The sequence below is a fragment of the Thunnus albacares genome, chromosome 22 (assembly GCF_914725855.1).
Source record: "Thunnus albacares chromosome 22, fThuAlb1.1, whole genome shotgun sequence".
Lineage (NCBI taxonomy): Eukaryota > Metazoa > Chordata > Actinopteri > Scombriformes > Scombridae > Thunnus > Thunnus albacares.
This window is the reverse complement of record NC_058127.1, coordinates 21,730,833-21,744,794: the sequence shown is the minus strand read 5'-3', so window position 1 is coordinate 21,744,794 and position 13,962 is coordinate 21,730,833. Positions and strand designations below refer to the sequence as shown.

Below are 13,962 nucleotides of genomic sequence, written 5' to 3'. Positions count from 1 at the left end.
ACATTTATGCATCGTTTATGATAATCCAACACTGTCACACACACACACGCGTATACATATATATATATATATATATATATATATATATATATATATATATATACACACATATTACTGCAAGTACATTTTGCAGATAATACAATGCAGGAGATTAGCAGGTTAAATTGCATCTTTTTTTTTAAAAGCAGCAGTTACTTAGATAGTTGCCATTAATTGTAGCACATAACCTTATTTGGTACATAAAACAAAACCTTATTTACATATTACACTATTCTAATATTCATTTTAACAAATGTTTTTATAATTTCTTTGTATAACAAGTGGGGGAGGTATGTGTGTGTGTGTGTAAGACAAGGTTCAAGAGGCAATGACTTGTTTATGTTGGCTTAACTGACTTCCATGACAACATGCCAACATCTGTTGAAGATCTTGTCAAAGCTCTACAACAGCCACTGAATGGATCATGTTCTCAGCTACTGTCAAGAATAAACTCAATTTTAATATCTTTCCCAGGTTTTATTGGAAAAAGGCTTCACAAAGTAAGTTTGACAAGCTGCTGCACTTCAGTATACAATGCAATTAAAAAAAAATCTCTCTGCTAGGACAGATTTGGACTGAACAAGAGTCCAACATGTTACAAATATAAATACATACATACAGTACGTACAAACATACATGGATACAGAATTAAATTTACAGCATGACAAATTATGTACATCTGCTTAAATAGTATTTAATCTATCTGCTAATTTCAGTGTAGCACTTGTGAAATACTGTGAATAACCAGCATGTGATGGTTCTTATTACTTGAGATAAGGGAGTCTTTTCAGAAGGCAGAGCACAAAGGCACTGGATCTTTACTCACATGAGAGGAACTCTTCACATGCTGACTTTACTGAAGTAAATATGATCACGCTGCTGTGAAAAATTTGTCCGGTCCTCAAATCCTTTTACTGACTTGAGAGAACACAGTTTCAATGATTGTTATAAAGCTCTGATAGAATTTGAAATTATTTCTGATGTGACATTATTTATTACCTCATATGCAAACTAGGACATTGTTATCACCGATATATTTTCTACATTTATGACGAAATTTAGCTATTTTTAAACTAAGCAAACCCTTCGGAGGAGCAGCTCTGTCACGCAGCTTAAACACAACGTTGAGGTCTGTCTTTTCTTTACTTTGGAGCAGACTGGAAAGGCTTTTACGTTTGTCATTAAACAAACAAGGTGGTAACTTTGGCCCAGCGCTCACTATGAGCTGCTGCTCTTTAGACGTGACTTATCTGTTTATCACATTCTGTCAACCTGCTTGGAATGCACCTCTGGCTTATAAACACTAACCTTCGGCTTGACAGAGTATCTCAGTGCTTTCACTTTGGGCGCCTGTTACAACAGAATCAGTTGAGTTGGGAGACCCTGCTTACGTGAATTGAAAGCCTGGCTTAACAAAATACTGTGGTACAATGAAAAGATGCTACAGTCTTCTAAAAGTTGACTCAAGTAGTAAAAAAAAAAAAAAAAAAAAAATCATTTTGGAGAGAGTGTGGTGTCCTGCATAGATCTGAAGGGCAACATTGCAGAGAGAGGATGGAAAAATTGATTTAATATAGTATCTCCCTCTAAAGAAACAACAGTCAGTCCTGCAGTTTGTCGCCAAGGCAGAAAAAAAAAGTGCAATGCAACCTAGCATGACTCAGCGAAACACCTAAACCTGACATGCTGACATTTAGTTGGTGTTGCTGTGATACATTCCTCAGAAATACTGCTGCTGTGGTTTGAATATTACATCTCCACCATCTAGTGTGCATCCAGCAGAGATGCTTAAGTTTGCCAAATGGCATCTGGAAGGGCAGGGGAGGGAGGGGGGGGGGTTGGCAAGCATAGCTGGGCAGACATAACAGAGCCGCCCTGTTATCATCCAGTTCAGACCCTTAACGGAAAGGTGAAAGCATATACATCAGGGCGGGAGGTGGCAGTGGAAGGAGGCTGGCGGGACGGAGGTCAGCCCAGGTTGGTGGAGGTGCCACTGATGGCACGAAACACATGGAGGGAGTTTTGTAACAGCGAGCGCATCATATCCTCCTGGTAGATCTTGGGTCAAAACAAAACAAAGACAGGATGAGTGTCAGTTCTCACATACGAGCACAGCTAACACACAAAATCCCTGATGCCAAACTCAAACCGGCAATATTTTTGTTCACACGCATTGAATTACATGTGCTGACAGGAGGTGACAAACTATGAGATGCAGCTTTAAGTAAGAGAGGTGAAGAGTGAAAAAAAAAAAGTGATTTACACAATGAGGTACATGAAACAGAGCTATGAAATGGCTCCACTCATTAACTGTGTACTATATGCATGCAGTATTTTTAGGTCCTGTATGTCAAGCCACTGACCTTGTTCCGCATGTTATTTTGTTTTCTGAACTCTTATCAAGATTTCTCAGATATCAGATTATTTCTGTGGTTTGCACAAACTCTTTCTTTGCATGTTCAGCCACTGTGGCAGCCTGATAATCACACCCAATTCCTATCTTGTTTCACTGTATTCATTTGATTATCATTCTGTTTGAGTAGGAGATGTGTGTGGCGAGTCGGAGGTTTGGAACCAGGCTTCCACTGTGAGCTAGTTGTGTTTATACTATCACTTACTAAACACGTGTATTTATTTCAGGCAAACAGCTGTTGCAGCGCCAGAGAAGTATAACCAAAAGTGTCCTTGCAGCAGAATAGAAGGATCTATTAGACACTTTGTTTAGAGCAGTAAATATAAACAGGGTGATACAGGGTGAATTACATTTGTGCATATTATTTCATTTAATTGATTTTCTTTTTGCTGCACATCTGCAAAAAAATGACTTTGACTCATGTGGGGCAGGATGGATTGTGAAACTATGTGCATTCTTCTAGATACAAATGACAAATCCTAGAGGGAACTAAGCAGTCTGATGGATGCCCTTGATGATTTAACAGCTTTCACAATACAGCATTCCACAAATTATAAATCATAATGTTGTCTGAAGAGGTGATCAGGTTCAACAGTCAGGCGGTTGAACAAAAATTACCAAAACATTTGCACATTTATTGCAATCACCTACATCTTCACAAAGGCATAACTCATACCAACAGCAAACAGATGCACATTGAAGAAATAAGACTGGTGTTCTTGCAAATTATTTTGCAACAAATCCCTTTACGAAGCCAAAACCAACAATTTATTAGTGCATCTCGCATTACTTTCTGATTCCCGGAGCCTGTCTGTGGCACTCAGCTCCAAGCTCATTTGTTACTCCTTAATATGTAAATCAGGTCACAAATATATAATCTGACTTTGAAAAAAAAAAGCTAAATAATTTTCTAAAACAGCCTTGTTCCTAAGTTTTTAGCAAACATTACTCAAACAGGAGGCTGGAGTGTATTTTTTGTGGGGGTGGGGACTATTTTTTAGTGGCAGACTTGGTGAGCCAGTGAGAAAGGAACACTTTGGGTATACATGTAAATAAACTGCAGTAGCCATGAAGGAACATGTCACAATACTTGTTTGTAGTATCAATTTATTGTTTTGGTCTTTTAATGGCCTATGCTGACAAGAAACAATATAGAATATAACCAGACTCACCCTTTAATAATAAACATCACAGGTTTTGTATTTATTTATCATTAGTGATGCTGACCACATATGTCATGCAGAACTCTGTTTTATACAACAGTGTTGATATGTAGTGATATCTGATTTTTTTAACAGCATGAAAAATCACTTTGTTTCCAGGGAACAGGCATTCATCCACTCAGTTTCTGTTCTTACTAGCGTGGACCTGCCCCCTGCAGTAATCAGACCTAATCAAAATGAGGCCAAACATTCTGTTACGTAATGAGGCACTAGACCAGTGTAGAAATGCTTTGCTTATCATCTTGTTATTAGACTAATCATTAAGTGTTTATATGCAGTCCTGTATCCCAGCTGAGGATATCCTTGAATACATGATTACATTGTTTCATTTCATCTCATCATCATGTGTGGATGATCCCACTTTAGTTTAGAGCTGACTTGTGGTCGAACAGTAGCATCCTGCAGTTAATGTGCTGCAGATTTGAGCACATCAATACATAATCTGTCTGACCTAACCGGTAATTACATTATTTTACTTTCAGAGGACAGAATCCTGTTTCTTCTTTGCTCTAAAGATGACAGGTTTAGCTTCTGCAGCCACAAGTATATGACTTAAGACTGGTGTGTTTGTTCACCACAGTGTCCTAGGTTTGTTTTGGATTGCGCGAGGTATCAGGAGTAGGGCTGTGGTTCCACTACCAGGATGCAGTTTTTACATGTGTGGACATGCAAATGGTTCAACCCTAACCAGGTCACTGTGTGTATGTAAACATATTTGATTAGTGGCTTCTCTCATTTGCATTGTTTTCAACACCATCTATGGCGCCAATGTTTGTCATTATCTGTAAATACCTGTTGATGTCTAGTAGTGAACCAACACATTTGTCAAAGGAGGAAATCAACGAATGCCAAATGTCTGCCCTTCCTGCCAAAACCACTTCAAACTTTGAACGCCTTGTTAAGATCTTTCCATTTGAATGACTTTAACACTAGCACTGCCACAGGGTAAAATTTACCCGTGTCGGTTTTTCCAATTGTGTGTTACTTACTCATGTGCCCCAGTCTTTGACTTTCCCTAAAATAATGTTGGGCAACATCCCCTATTGTTAAAATAGTGAAGACAAGTCCAGATTCAAATTATTAAAATTTATCCTCATATGAAATGCTTTTATTTCTGCGGGGCTCATGTGAACAGTTGCTTGGCATTTGTCAGAGTTTGCGATCTGGCAACTACTTCAAGTCATAAATGATAAAAAGAGCAGAGGAAAATGACCTGCAATAAAAACCTTTGCCAAGTGCCTGAAGTGCAGGAAAGCTGCACCTCAAACAGAGTGAGTTTGAGGGACACGTATAATCAGATGTTGTTCAAATGATTTATTCTACTCACAAACATTCATTGTGTGTAAAACTTATTTTTAGTTAATTGATTATTCATTCATTTTTGTTTTACTGTGTTACCGTTTATTGTTTATAAGCTATTTAGCCTAATTTCCCATTGCCTTACTCTGTTTTCCTGAATGGAACATCACAAGATAAATATATATTTGCATTATGTTATATGTTATGTTATTGTTATGTTACCTCAAGTTTCTTGGTGATGTTGTCTTATTCACACATTGTTGTAATACCTAAATTAATAATTCAGTTGGTGAAATTGTACGCATGATGTTGTTGTGGATTTTGTTGCGACATTAAATCACCCATAAGTTTGGTGGTTGTTTATTGTTACTATTATGGCTCATTATTGTCCATTTGGGGTATTTAGGCTACTTTGGTAATTTAAATAAGATGGGTTATCTCATTATGTGATGAATGTCATTTTATAGCCTAATAATATCATGCCACCTAAATATGTAAATATTTCCTTTTAATACCCATTTTCAGTATCATTTTAAATTAATTTACACTGACGGTCATGCAAAACAACTAACAAGCAACTAATTTTGTGATTTAGACATTCCTTTGTGAAGACAATCCCTTAATACAATGACAGAGAACAGTTTTTAGCATTAGAAATGTGGTAGCCAGGCAAACAGCTCCATTTTACCCATTGGCAGTTTTAGGTATGTAGCGACTGCTGGCGGTTCTAGTGTTAATTTGACATTTCATTGCGGCGTTTACCTGTTTTATTCTCTCCTATTTATAATTAAGGTCTGTCTAATTTAACACCCATTTATAAAGGTATCTTGTTTTATTTTTTGTGTCCAGATGAATGTATTTTGCATCTAAACCATAAAACATATAATTAATCATTCCAAAAAGGACAAAAAGACAAACTGAGCTTTCACACATCTTATGTTCACATTACCTGTTTTTTCCTTAAAGCTAAAGGCCAGCATATTGGAGAGAAAAAGTCAGACCAGTTAGTTTGATAAAATCAGAGCAGCTGAAGTAATATCATATTTCAGGAAGGCAGGAATAAAACACTGAAACTCAACCACAAAACACCAGAGCTTGGGATAGTTGTGCTGCAATACAGCAATGGGAAATTCCTTTGATGGGAAAAGAACATAAAGCACTACACTAGTGTAACAGAAATAGAACTTCTCCGCATCTGGAGCTGGCAGTTTAACAGCTCTTCACAAATACAAGAGAAGCATGTTGTCTATATGCATTTTTTCGATTTTTGATAGCAAGGCAAGGCCAAAGTCTTAATCAAATCAAGGCCATGTTTAAAACTTAACCAGCAGTGTCGATGTGATGAGAATAGCTCTTTCTGTGCCAGTAAAATTGATCACACAGGTTTACTGCTTGTGCTTTTTATAGCCCCACCACCTCGTTCTGATCATTGGCACTGTGAGCTTTTCATAAACGCAAACAACAAAAGCAAAACACACAAAGGTAATTATTACCTAACCTATGAGGCAGCCGGATTCACGAGATCATGACATCACGAGATCACTTGAGAATCTATTTCGTCAGGCTTCCAACCACCAGTGGTTTGGACCAATCAGCGTCCTATGAGAATTCTAGAGCGATCTCACGAATCCAGCTGCCTAAGAAGGTAAGATGCTGACAAACAGATGGTTCATCCGACGCCTGCCAAGTAGTTATTGAAAATGCCTGCTCTTTTCCAAACGGTTCCCATGGACAACTTCTCAGATGGGTCTGTGTAACAAACCATGTCGAGTTAAGTACTTTGGGGTACTATAAAAAAATAGTCACTGACTCAATAGTCACAAATGATTCGAAAACTGATTTTTATGTGTTCAGTGGTATCCATTAAAATGTCGGCTCGTTTTGTCCTTCCAACAGTTCGTGCACTATGGATTCCACACAAGGATCACAGATGCTTGATATGATGATAACCTCATTAACATGGCTCACTATAATACAACAGATTGTCACTACAGTAACTTTCCATAGTTTCATTTTAAGGGTCGACTCACCCAGATTACTCACCACCTCATGGTATCGATCATGTAAACGGTTTTGGTTTTAATTGTCAAGGTTTCTACATATTTATCTCCAAGATTTCTGTCTTGACTCCAATACAATGGAGTTGAAATGAAATTTCATTTGTTGCTCACAGAATTGTAAAAGAGCTGCTACTCTGATTTATCCACAAACATCACTGTGTAGAGTTTTCATTGGCACAACTTTCTACCAAAGAGATACAGCAGTCACTAAGAAAACTGTTTTTCTCAATAATTACAGTGAGGTCTGTGAATTCTCCGGAGTAGCATGGTGAATCATGTTGATGATTAAATTTCTAAATGTTTTTTTTTCCTATTCTGTGAGCACCACAAACTACTACTGCTAGAGTTAAGAGAAAATCAACCCATATATTTTTGGGTATTCTGGGTGAACTGACCCTTACAGCTTCTCATGGTGTCATGAAAAGAATTGCTGATTCTTTTGAAAATTAGCCATTATGTTTATCCAGATAAAATTTGCTTATGATTTTCATAGCATGTGAGGTTTTGCTTTCACTGGTAGCTAAGTGTTTGATCTCTAGGCCACTGCTGCAACATTTCTGACATCACATCAAGCACATCAAAGCAGGACAAAAAACATCTGTGGAATCGAGGAAAAGGCTGTTGATATGGGTGCGATGACGTAGGGGTGTGGCCCCACCAAAGAATATTTCACTTCACCTGAACATTTTATTGTTATCTGAAGATTACCTGCTCGTGGATAATGTCAGATAGCTCCTTAACCATTTCCTTGAAGTTGGCCTTCAGGCCCTCATGGTACTCAAATTGGTCCTCTTTGATCAGACGCTCATTTATGTCCAAAGCCATGCTGCAGGCCTGGACAAAACGCCTGCAATTATTCAAAATAAAACCACAAACTTAATAACAAACTTATAACATTTTTTAAAATATCAATAAAAAGTGACAAATACAATCGTTAACAAGAAATTCGGAAGATACTTGTCAACAAAAACATAAGAAAATATGAATCCACAGAATAATTAAAACGAGAATCAACAAAGTTATGAGAGAAAGGGATACCTGAAAATGTCTTTAAGGTCTTTGACTTTCTTGCTGCCAGACTGGTTTGATTTACTGTCATCCAAGAATGCTCTGGCATACGCCATGGGACCTGCATTCACCTGCAGCAAAACATGCCTGAAAGTGTTAAGCATTCTTCTACTCTGAACACTGCACAAACACATTAAAGTCAGCATGTGCCACTCATGCTTTATCATTGCCCTCAACCGGCAACCCCTGCCCAGTTTTGCATGATAACAGTCGCTTATGTATCTCTGTTGATGTGTTCATGAAAAATGGACAAATCTAAGCATAAAATCTTTAGATTTAATTTACCCGTGTTGTAAAAAGCGAGTGATTTGCAATGCAGCGGGTGTAGGTTTCTATTTTTTGGAAACTTTTACCTGCACGGAGACGCAGCCCTGCAGTTTGAGCTGCAGTTGGATCATGTCCACTTCCTGGCTGGAGCAGAGCTTTGTCAACTCGGCTGTTCGCGCCTTCATCTCATCTATGGCCACATCCACCGGCTTAAGCTCCACCTGCTTCTCCGCAACCACCTCCACCCGCTTCTTCACGTAGGGGAAGGTGTTGGCAGCTGAAAATAAAGAGTGCAGGCAAAACTGGTTGGGTCTCTCGTGCGAATAAAACAAACTGAAAGATAAAACGAATGCGCTTCTTTAAAAAGGGTCATTTCAGGTGATTCCTCGGTTGCTGTTATGTCCATCAAATGCGATGACAAAGCAACACTGCATACAAGTTTTAGCAGCTTACAGCGACAACACATTTGTCTTTATGCCACGGCAAACAAGCAGCAGAATAAGCAAAAACATCTGTTGTTTTTGCTCGGCTCTCACAATATGAGGCTCAGTATGAGGCTCAGTCAAAGTGACTCTTGAGTATTTTGTTTCTTGGTAACAGCTGCGTTCGCACAATAATAACTAGATGTATAAAAGTTCATCAGAAAGAACAACAATGCTTAAGGGAGCTTGTCAATGAGATGAACAGGATAGGATAGAACTGGAGGGATCCTGACATACAGTTGCCAAATGCTACACTAACCAGCTGTTTTCAGTCTTTACTGCCATTGAAGAGGTGATTAAAGTCCATTTGGATACATTGCACACATGTACTTTACAACTGATATGAGATTTTGTGTGTGAGGTTGTACGGTCATACACCTCTCCAAAACACGTCTTTTTTATGTTAAACAAATTTAAAATTTGACCATTGAAAATGGATCAACATACGAGCCAGAGTTAGCCTAACATCAGATCTGATGATACTGTTGGAGGGCTTAAAACAGGCTCTGTTTACATTTGAAACAATGTTTCTTTCATTGTTTGAAGCAACATGTCAAATGCTACAGAAAAATGTGTGTGCGTGTATGAGTGTGTTCCATGTACTTGTGAGCACAATCCTCCTCTTGCACTGCTCCTCTACCCCGCCGTGTTTTTTGCCTGAAAGCGTGTACGGTGTCTCGAACACAAAGCGGTTGATGTTGTGGCACTTCTCGAAGTCTGTCTTCTTCTCTGGAGCCTCTTTCTCCTCAAAGTACGGCTTGACGAATGTCACTTGGACGTAGGCGAACTTGGGGTCCAGGTCTTTGGGGTTTACCTGAAGGAAGCGATAAACTTTAATAAAACAAAGGTGTGAAGCACATGATGGATACAAATAGAGATGAGACTTGACTTGTTGAAAGTGAATTGCTGAGGAATAAAGAAAATGTCATCCAAAAGCAACTTGAACTTTCCTAATGTCTCCATCATCAACATGAACCTTTCTTCCGTTTGACTGTTACAACACATGTTGCCTCTTTATCCTCCGGTGACTCTTCAGACCACAAAGTTAAAGCCAGCACAAAAAAACCCTGTCAACTGATACTTTAAAATGGGTCCATAGAGAAGAAACGGAACATGTCGCCCATTGTGTTGGACAAGTTATATTTTCTAAATAAACAAGAGCGGGGCTGCAATGCCAAATGTAATATTTTTATTTCTGTCTACATTTCTACTAATATAACAACCTGCCATTCAAAGTTAGAGGCCTCACATCAAGACTTCCAAATGTCTCCCACCCTCTTCTTCTTCCATTTATCTACTGCACCTTGTTAGAATCCTGAATTATCTTGACATTTTCCTGCCCAAACTTTTCCCCGTAGAGCGTCAGCAGCCGCTGAGAGATTTCTGATAGGCCAGTGAGTTTGGGTTCCTTGTAAATGTACTCCTTCCCGTCTTCCTCCTCGAAGAAGCCCTGGGCAAAACACACATGTTCACTCAGTTATAATGAAAGACAGTCCAGTGGAAGTATAGTGGGAGAAATAGTTCACTGATGAGTCTAAAATATTCACTGTTTCTTAAAATACAGGGAAATGTTTAACAAAGCAGAAAAATGACTCAACTTCAAGCAAGCTGTTAATGTAACCTTTGCATGGTGAGAGTAGTTAAGTGAAATTATTATTTGACTCTTTAACATTTGACACATTTCTACAGAGCCCGGGAGGTCAGATGGACGTTGGGTTTTTTTTTATTAAGTATGTGCACTTAGGTAAGTTGCACACGTGCTGCCCTACCGCAGCATTTCGGGTTCAGTTAACACTTAAACATCACAGGTGTGCCAGAGCTCCATGTCAGAAAAAGGTAAGGTGCATGAACAGCTGTTGCGTATTACATATGACAAGTTAACAATGTGTAGTTATCTAGCTATTACATTACACTTGTGAACTATTCTACTCATTAAAAGTACCAGAAGCACTTAGCTATGGGCAGCTTCTTTGTCAGATTGGCTGATGGGCTACAGTACAATGTTTGTCTAAACATGATCTAACTATACTAACATTCATCAGCTAACATAACAACTAAATGCTCTCCAGATTTTCCCCATGAATATTTACAGTTCAGTGGTCAGTCTGTAGGTAAGCGAACTGGGTTAACATGATACCCTGCTACAGTAACTTAGCTATCGGTCTTATATATCTACTTGTTCTACTTGTTGATTCATTGTTAAAGCAATAGTGCGGGACTTTTACATATAAATGAACATCTGTTACATTCAAGCCTTCACCGAACAAGTTCACACAATGCTGATTATTAAGCCTATCCCTGCCAGGTAAACCTCTCTGTATTTCACATCTGGGGTTTGTTATGACTTTCCCGTTGGCTGTTTGAATGCATACCGCAAGACTTCTGCTGGCCAAGTCGGCTAATCTGAATGTGGATAATAGTGCAGCTCATTTAGACTTACTATCACTCAATTCTTGACTTTCTGTTAACATATGACCTCTGTACAGATTATGTGCCATATATTTTGAAATAAATATGTCTGTTTAATCTGTCGTATTTGGTATACTGTGGCATATAGATTTATATTTATGTGTATTTGCCCCCTCACTTGTAGTTATGTTATTCTATTTACAGTATGCACTTTATTTTGTATCTTTACAGATACCCCCCCCCCCCCCCATTCCATGTGGGCTTGCCTGCTTCATTTGGCTGTTACACCAAGAGAATATCAGTAAAGCTACTGAAGACCAGCAAAGTCACTGTTTTTCATATATTCTCTCACAATAAAATCATCCTCCCTTTTCATAAAATATGTTCATCTCGAGTCCTGTGTGATTCATGAGTGCAATAATAGCATGGACCAACATCACAGCGTCAAAGACGCATAAATCAATACTTGATCTTTCAAGTGCTTTATTTCTCAAACATGGCTTAAACAAATAAACTGTGTAGCTTATGCAATAATGAAAACACGGGTGGTACAAACGTGTTGTACAAGTGTTCTCTGGAAACATCACAATATATATATATTATAGTATAGTATACTGTGATGTTTCCAGAGAACACTTGTACAACACGTTTGTACCACCCGTGTTTTCATTATTGCATAAGCTACACAGTATATATATATATATATATATATATATTTTTTTTTTTTTTTTTTTTTATTTATTTATTTATTTATTTATATATTACTACCACACAAAGACCTAAAAAAAAACACATAAGTCAACACTTAACCTCTCAAGTGCTTCATTTAATTACATTTTCACAACAAATAAACTGTGGGTCTGCACAATATAACAACTCATGAAATTCAAAGCTAGATTAAAGAGACGGATAGCTCATAGTTTTGTGGAGAGTCCCACAAGCCAAGAACTGTAACAAACTAAAATGAAGTCCTGTCTGTAAAATACACATGGTTAGGAAGACTACAGCTTGATGTGTTTACCACACATAGTTCTTCTATTCAGCATCTATTCCTCTGTTAGTCCCACAGACTCAGAACTGCAATAAAAAAAAACTGAAATGACAATAACAGATTTGGTTGTAAGTGGGGGAGTTGGGGCTATTGCTCGAAGATGGGAGATTAAACCTTGAGGATGTCCATCACCCACACTTTTGAATCAAGGAGCGCTGTGAATTCCCGCATAGCACTTCCACCAAAACACATTAAACCATTATTTCCTTGGCTGATGGAATGAACCTGTACAAAAGCAGAGCAAATGTCTTAACCAGTCTTCTGTGCAGCTTCTGATGTACTTTTTCAGATATTTTGCTCCCTTTTTGTTTTTGCCTGCGTCATGTTTCAGTGCTGCGTTCACTTCTCTGTTGGTAGGCTTGAGAGTATCTAGCGAACCACATTCAAACCACAGAGTGGCAGTTTGAGCTTCTTCAGATACGGACTCAAACATTCACAGATGTAAGAGATCTTGTATGATCTCTTTATGTGCTACTTCCAAGAGTTTTCTTTGGGTCACTAGAGTCCTGACATTGTGTGCCTCAAGAAAATCAGGCCAATCTTCTCTTTCTTTCACAGCTGAGAAGTCTTTCATAGATTCTTCAACGATATTTTTCTCCACATTCGGTAGTGAGTGCAGAATCGATTCGCAGAGTTCCACTGTTCATACAAGACAGTTTTGGAACAACAGCTTTGGTAAATCAATTGGAAAGTAGCCGATCATGTTATACCCATGTACCATTAGCTTTGCAACGTCCTCCCATAAGTCCTTCATGTCATGGCGGGTCATTGGGATCTTACTGTGTTGCCACTTGTGTATTTTACAGTGAACTTATCCCAGTATTCACTAAGGGCATCTCTTAGTCCTCCCCCATTGTCCTCAACCTTCTCAATATGGCCATTGGGTAAGACCATTTCAATGTCTAAATGTGTGCCATCACCAGACACACAGCCTTCATGAAATGCAGCACAGGTGGATCTACCAGGGTGACATAGGGTGGCAGTTGCCACCCCTAAAAAATGCCTTGTCACCCCAGCTGCCTCTCCAGTTTTAGACAATCTAATACAAAAACATAAATATATGAAAAGTTGTGGCTCATCTGAAATTTACAGGAATGAAACTCTGAGTCGAAGTAAATACAGCTAGAGATGACGCTCTCTGTAGACTCCTAGGTTATATCTATCTATACCTGAGTCGTGTATGCTGCTGCTAGCCGTCCCTGCAGTGGGTAGCGGCTGTTTTCTCCCGGCCCTGGCAGCTTTCTGTGCAGTCTCTCCTGGTCCTGGCCGCACATGACGACTGCTGATGGCTTTTCACTTGCTAAACGTGTGTATTGGGTTGCTTCCACCAGTTGACATACAGAACGGCCGCAGATGGATAGTGGCGGGGTTGTTTCTTGAGGCGTGTTTTGTTTAGTAATAGTAACTTGTGTTAGTTTGTGTGAGGGGTGGATTAAACCTAAATAAATATTTACAGATGATTACGAGTGTTACTAGTGACACAATTAGTGAATATTGTCTTTATATATAGGTCTCTATCTAGGAGCCAATTTAAACACTTCAAGAAAGCGTGCATTGACATAACTGATCACTTTGAATCTTATTTCAGAAATCTGTTGGGAAACATTGAGGGGCTGCAGGAGGTTGAAACACTCAGCGAGTGAAAAACAAC

General features: G+C 38.7%; 1 protein-coding gene across 3 annotated transcripts in view; it reads right to left on the bottom strand.

The window, feature by feature from the left end:
• Positions 1-495: 495 nt before the first annotated feature.
• The window catches only part of dock11 (dedicator of cytokinesis 11), a 67,601-nt gene continuing 54,134 nt past the window's right edge, over positions 496-13,962 (bottom strand). For 2 of the 3 annotated variants that reach the window (XM_044340614.1, XM_044340615.1), the window contains 6 exons: positions 10,155-10,301; positions 9,455-9,665; positions 8,456-8,646; positions 8,073-8,173; positions 7,743-7,881; positions 496-2,097 (listed from right to left, as the gene is read on the bottom strand). In XM_044340614.1, coding sequence (XP_044196549.1) covers positions 2,008-2,097; positions 7,743-7,881; positions 8,073-8,173; positions 8,456-8,646; positions 9,455-9,665; positions 10,155-10,301 — 879 coding nt within the window. In that variant the 3' untranslated portion in view covers positions 496-2,007. Of the gene's footprint in view, positions 2,098-5,923; positions 5,941-7,742; positions 7,882-8,072; positions 8,174-8,455; positions 8,647-9,454; positions 9,666-10,154; positions 10,302-13,962 lie in introns of all 3 variants that reach the window. The other variant, XM_044340616.1, reaches the window with a different exon arrangement.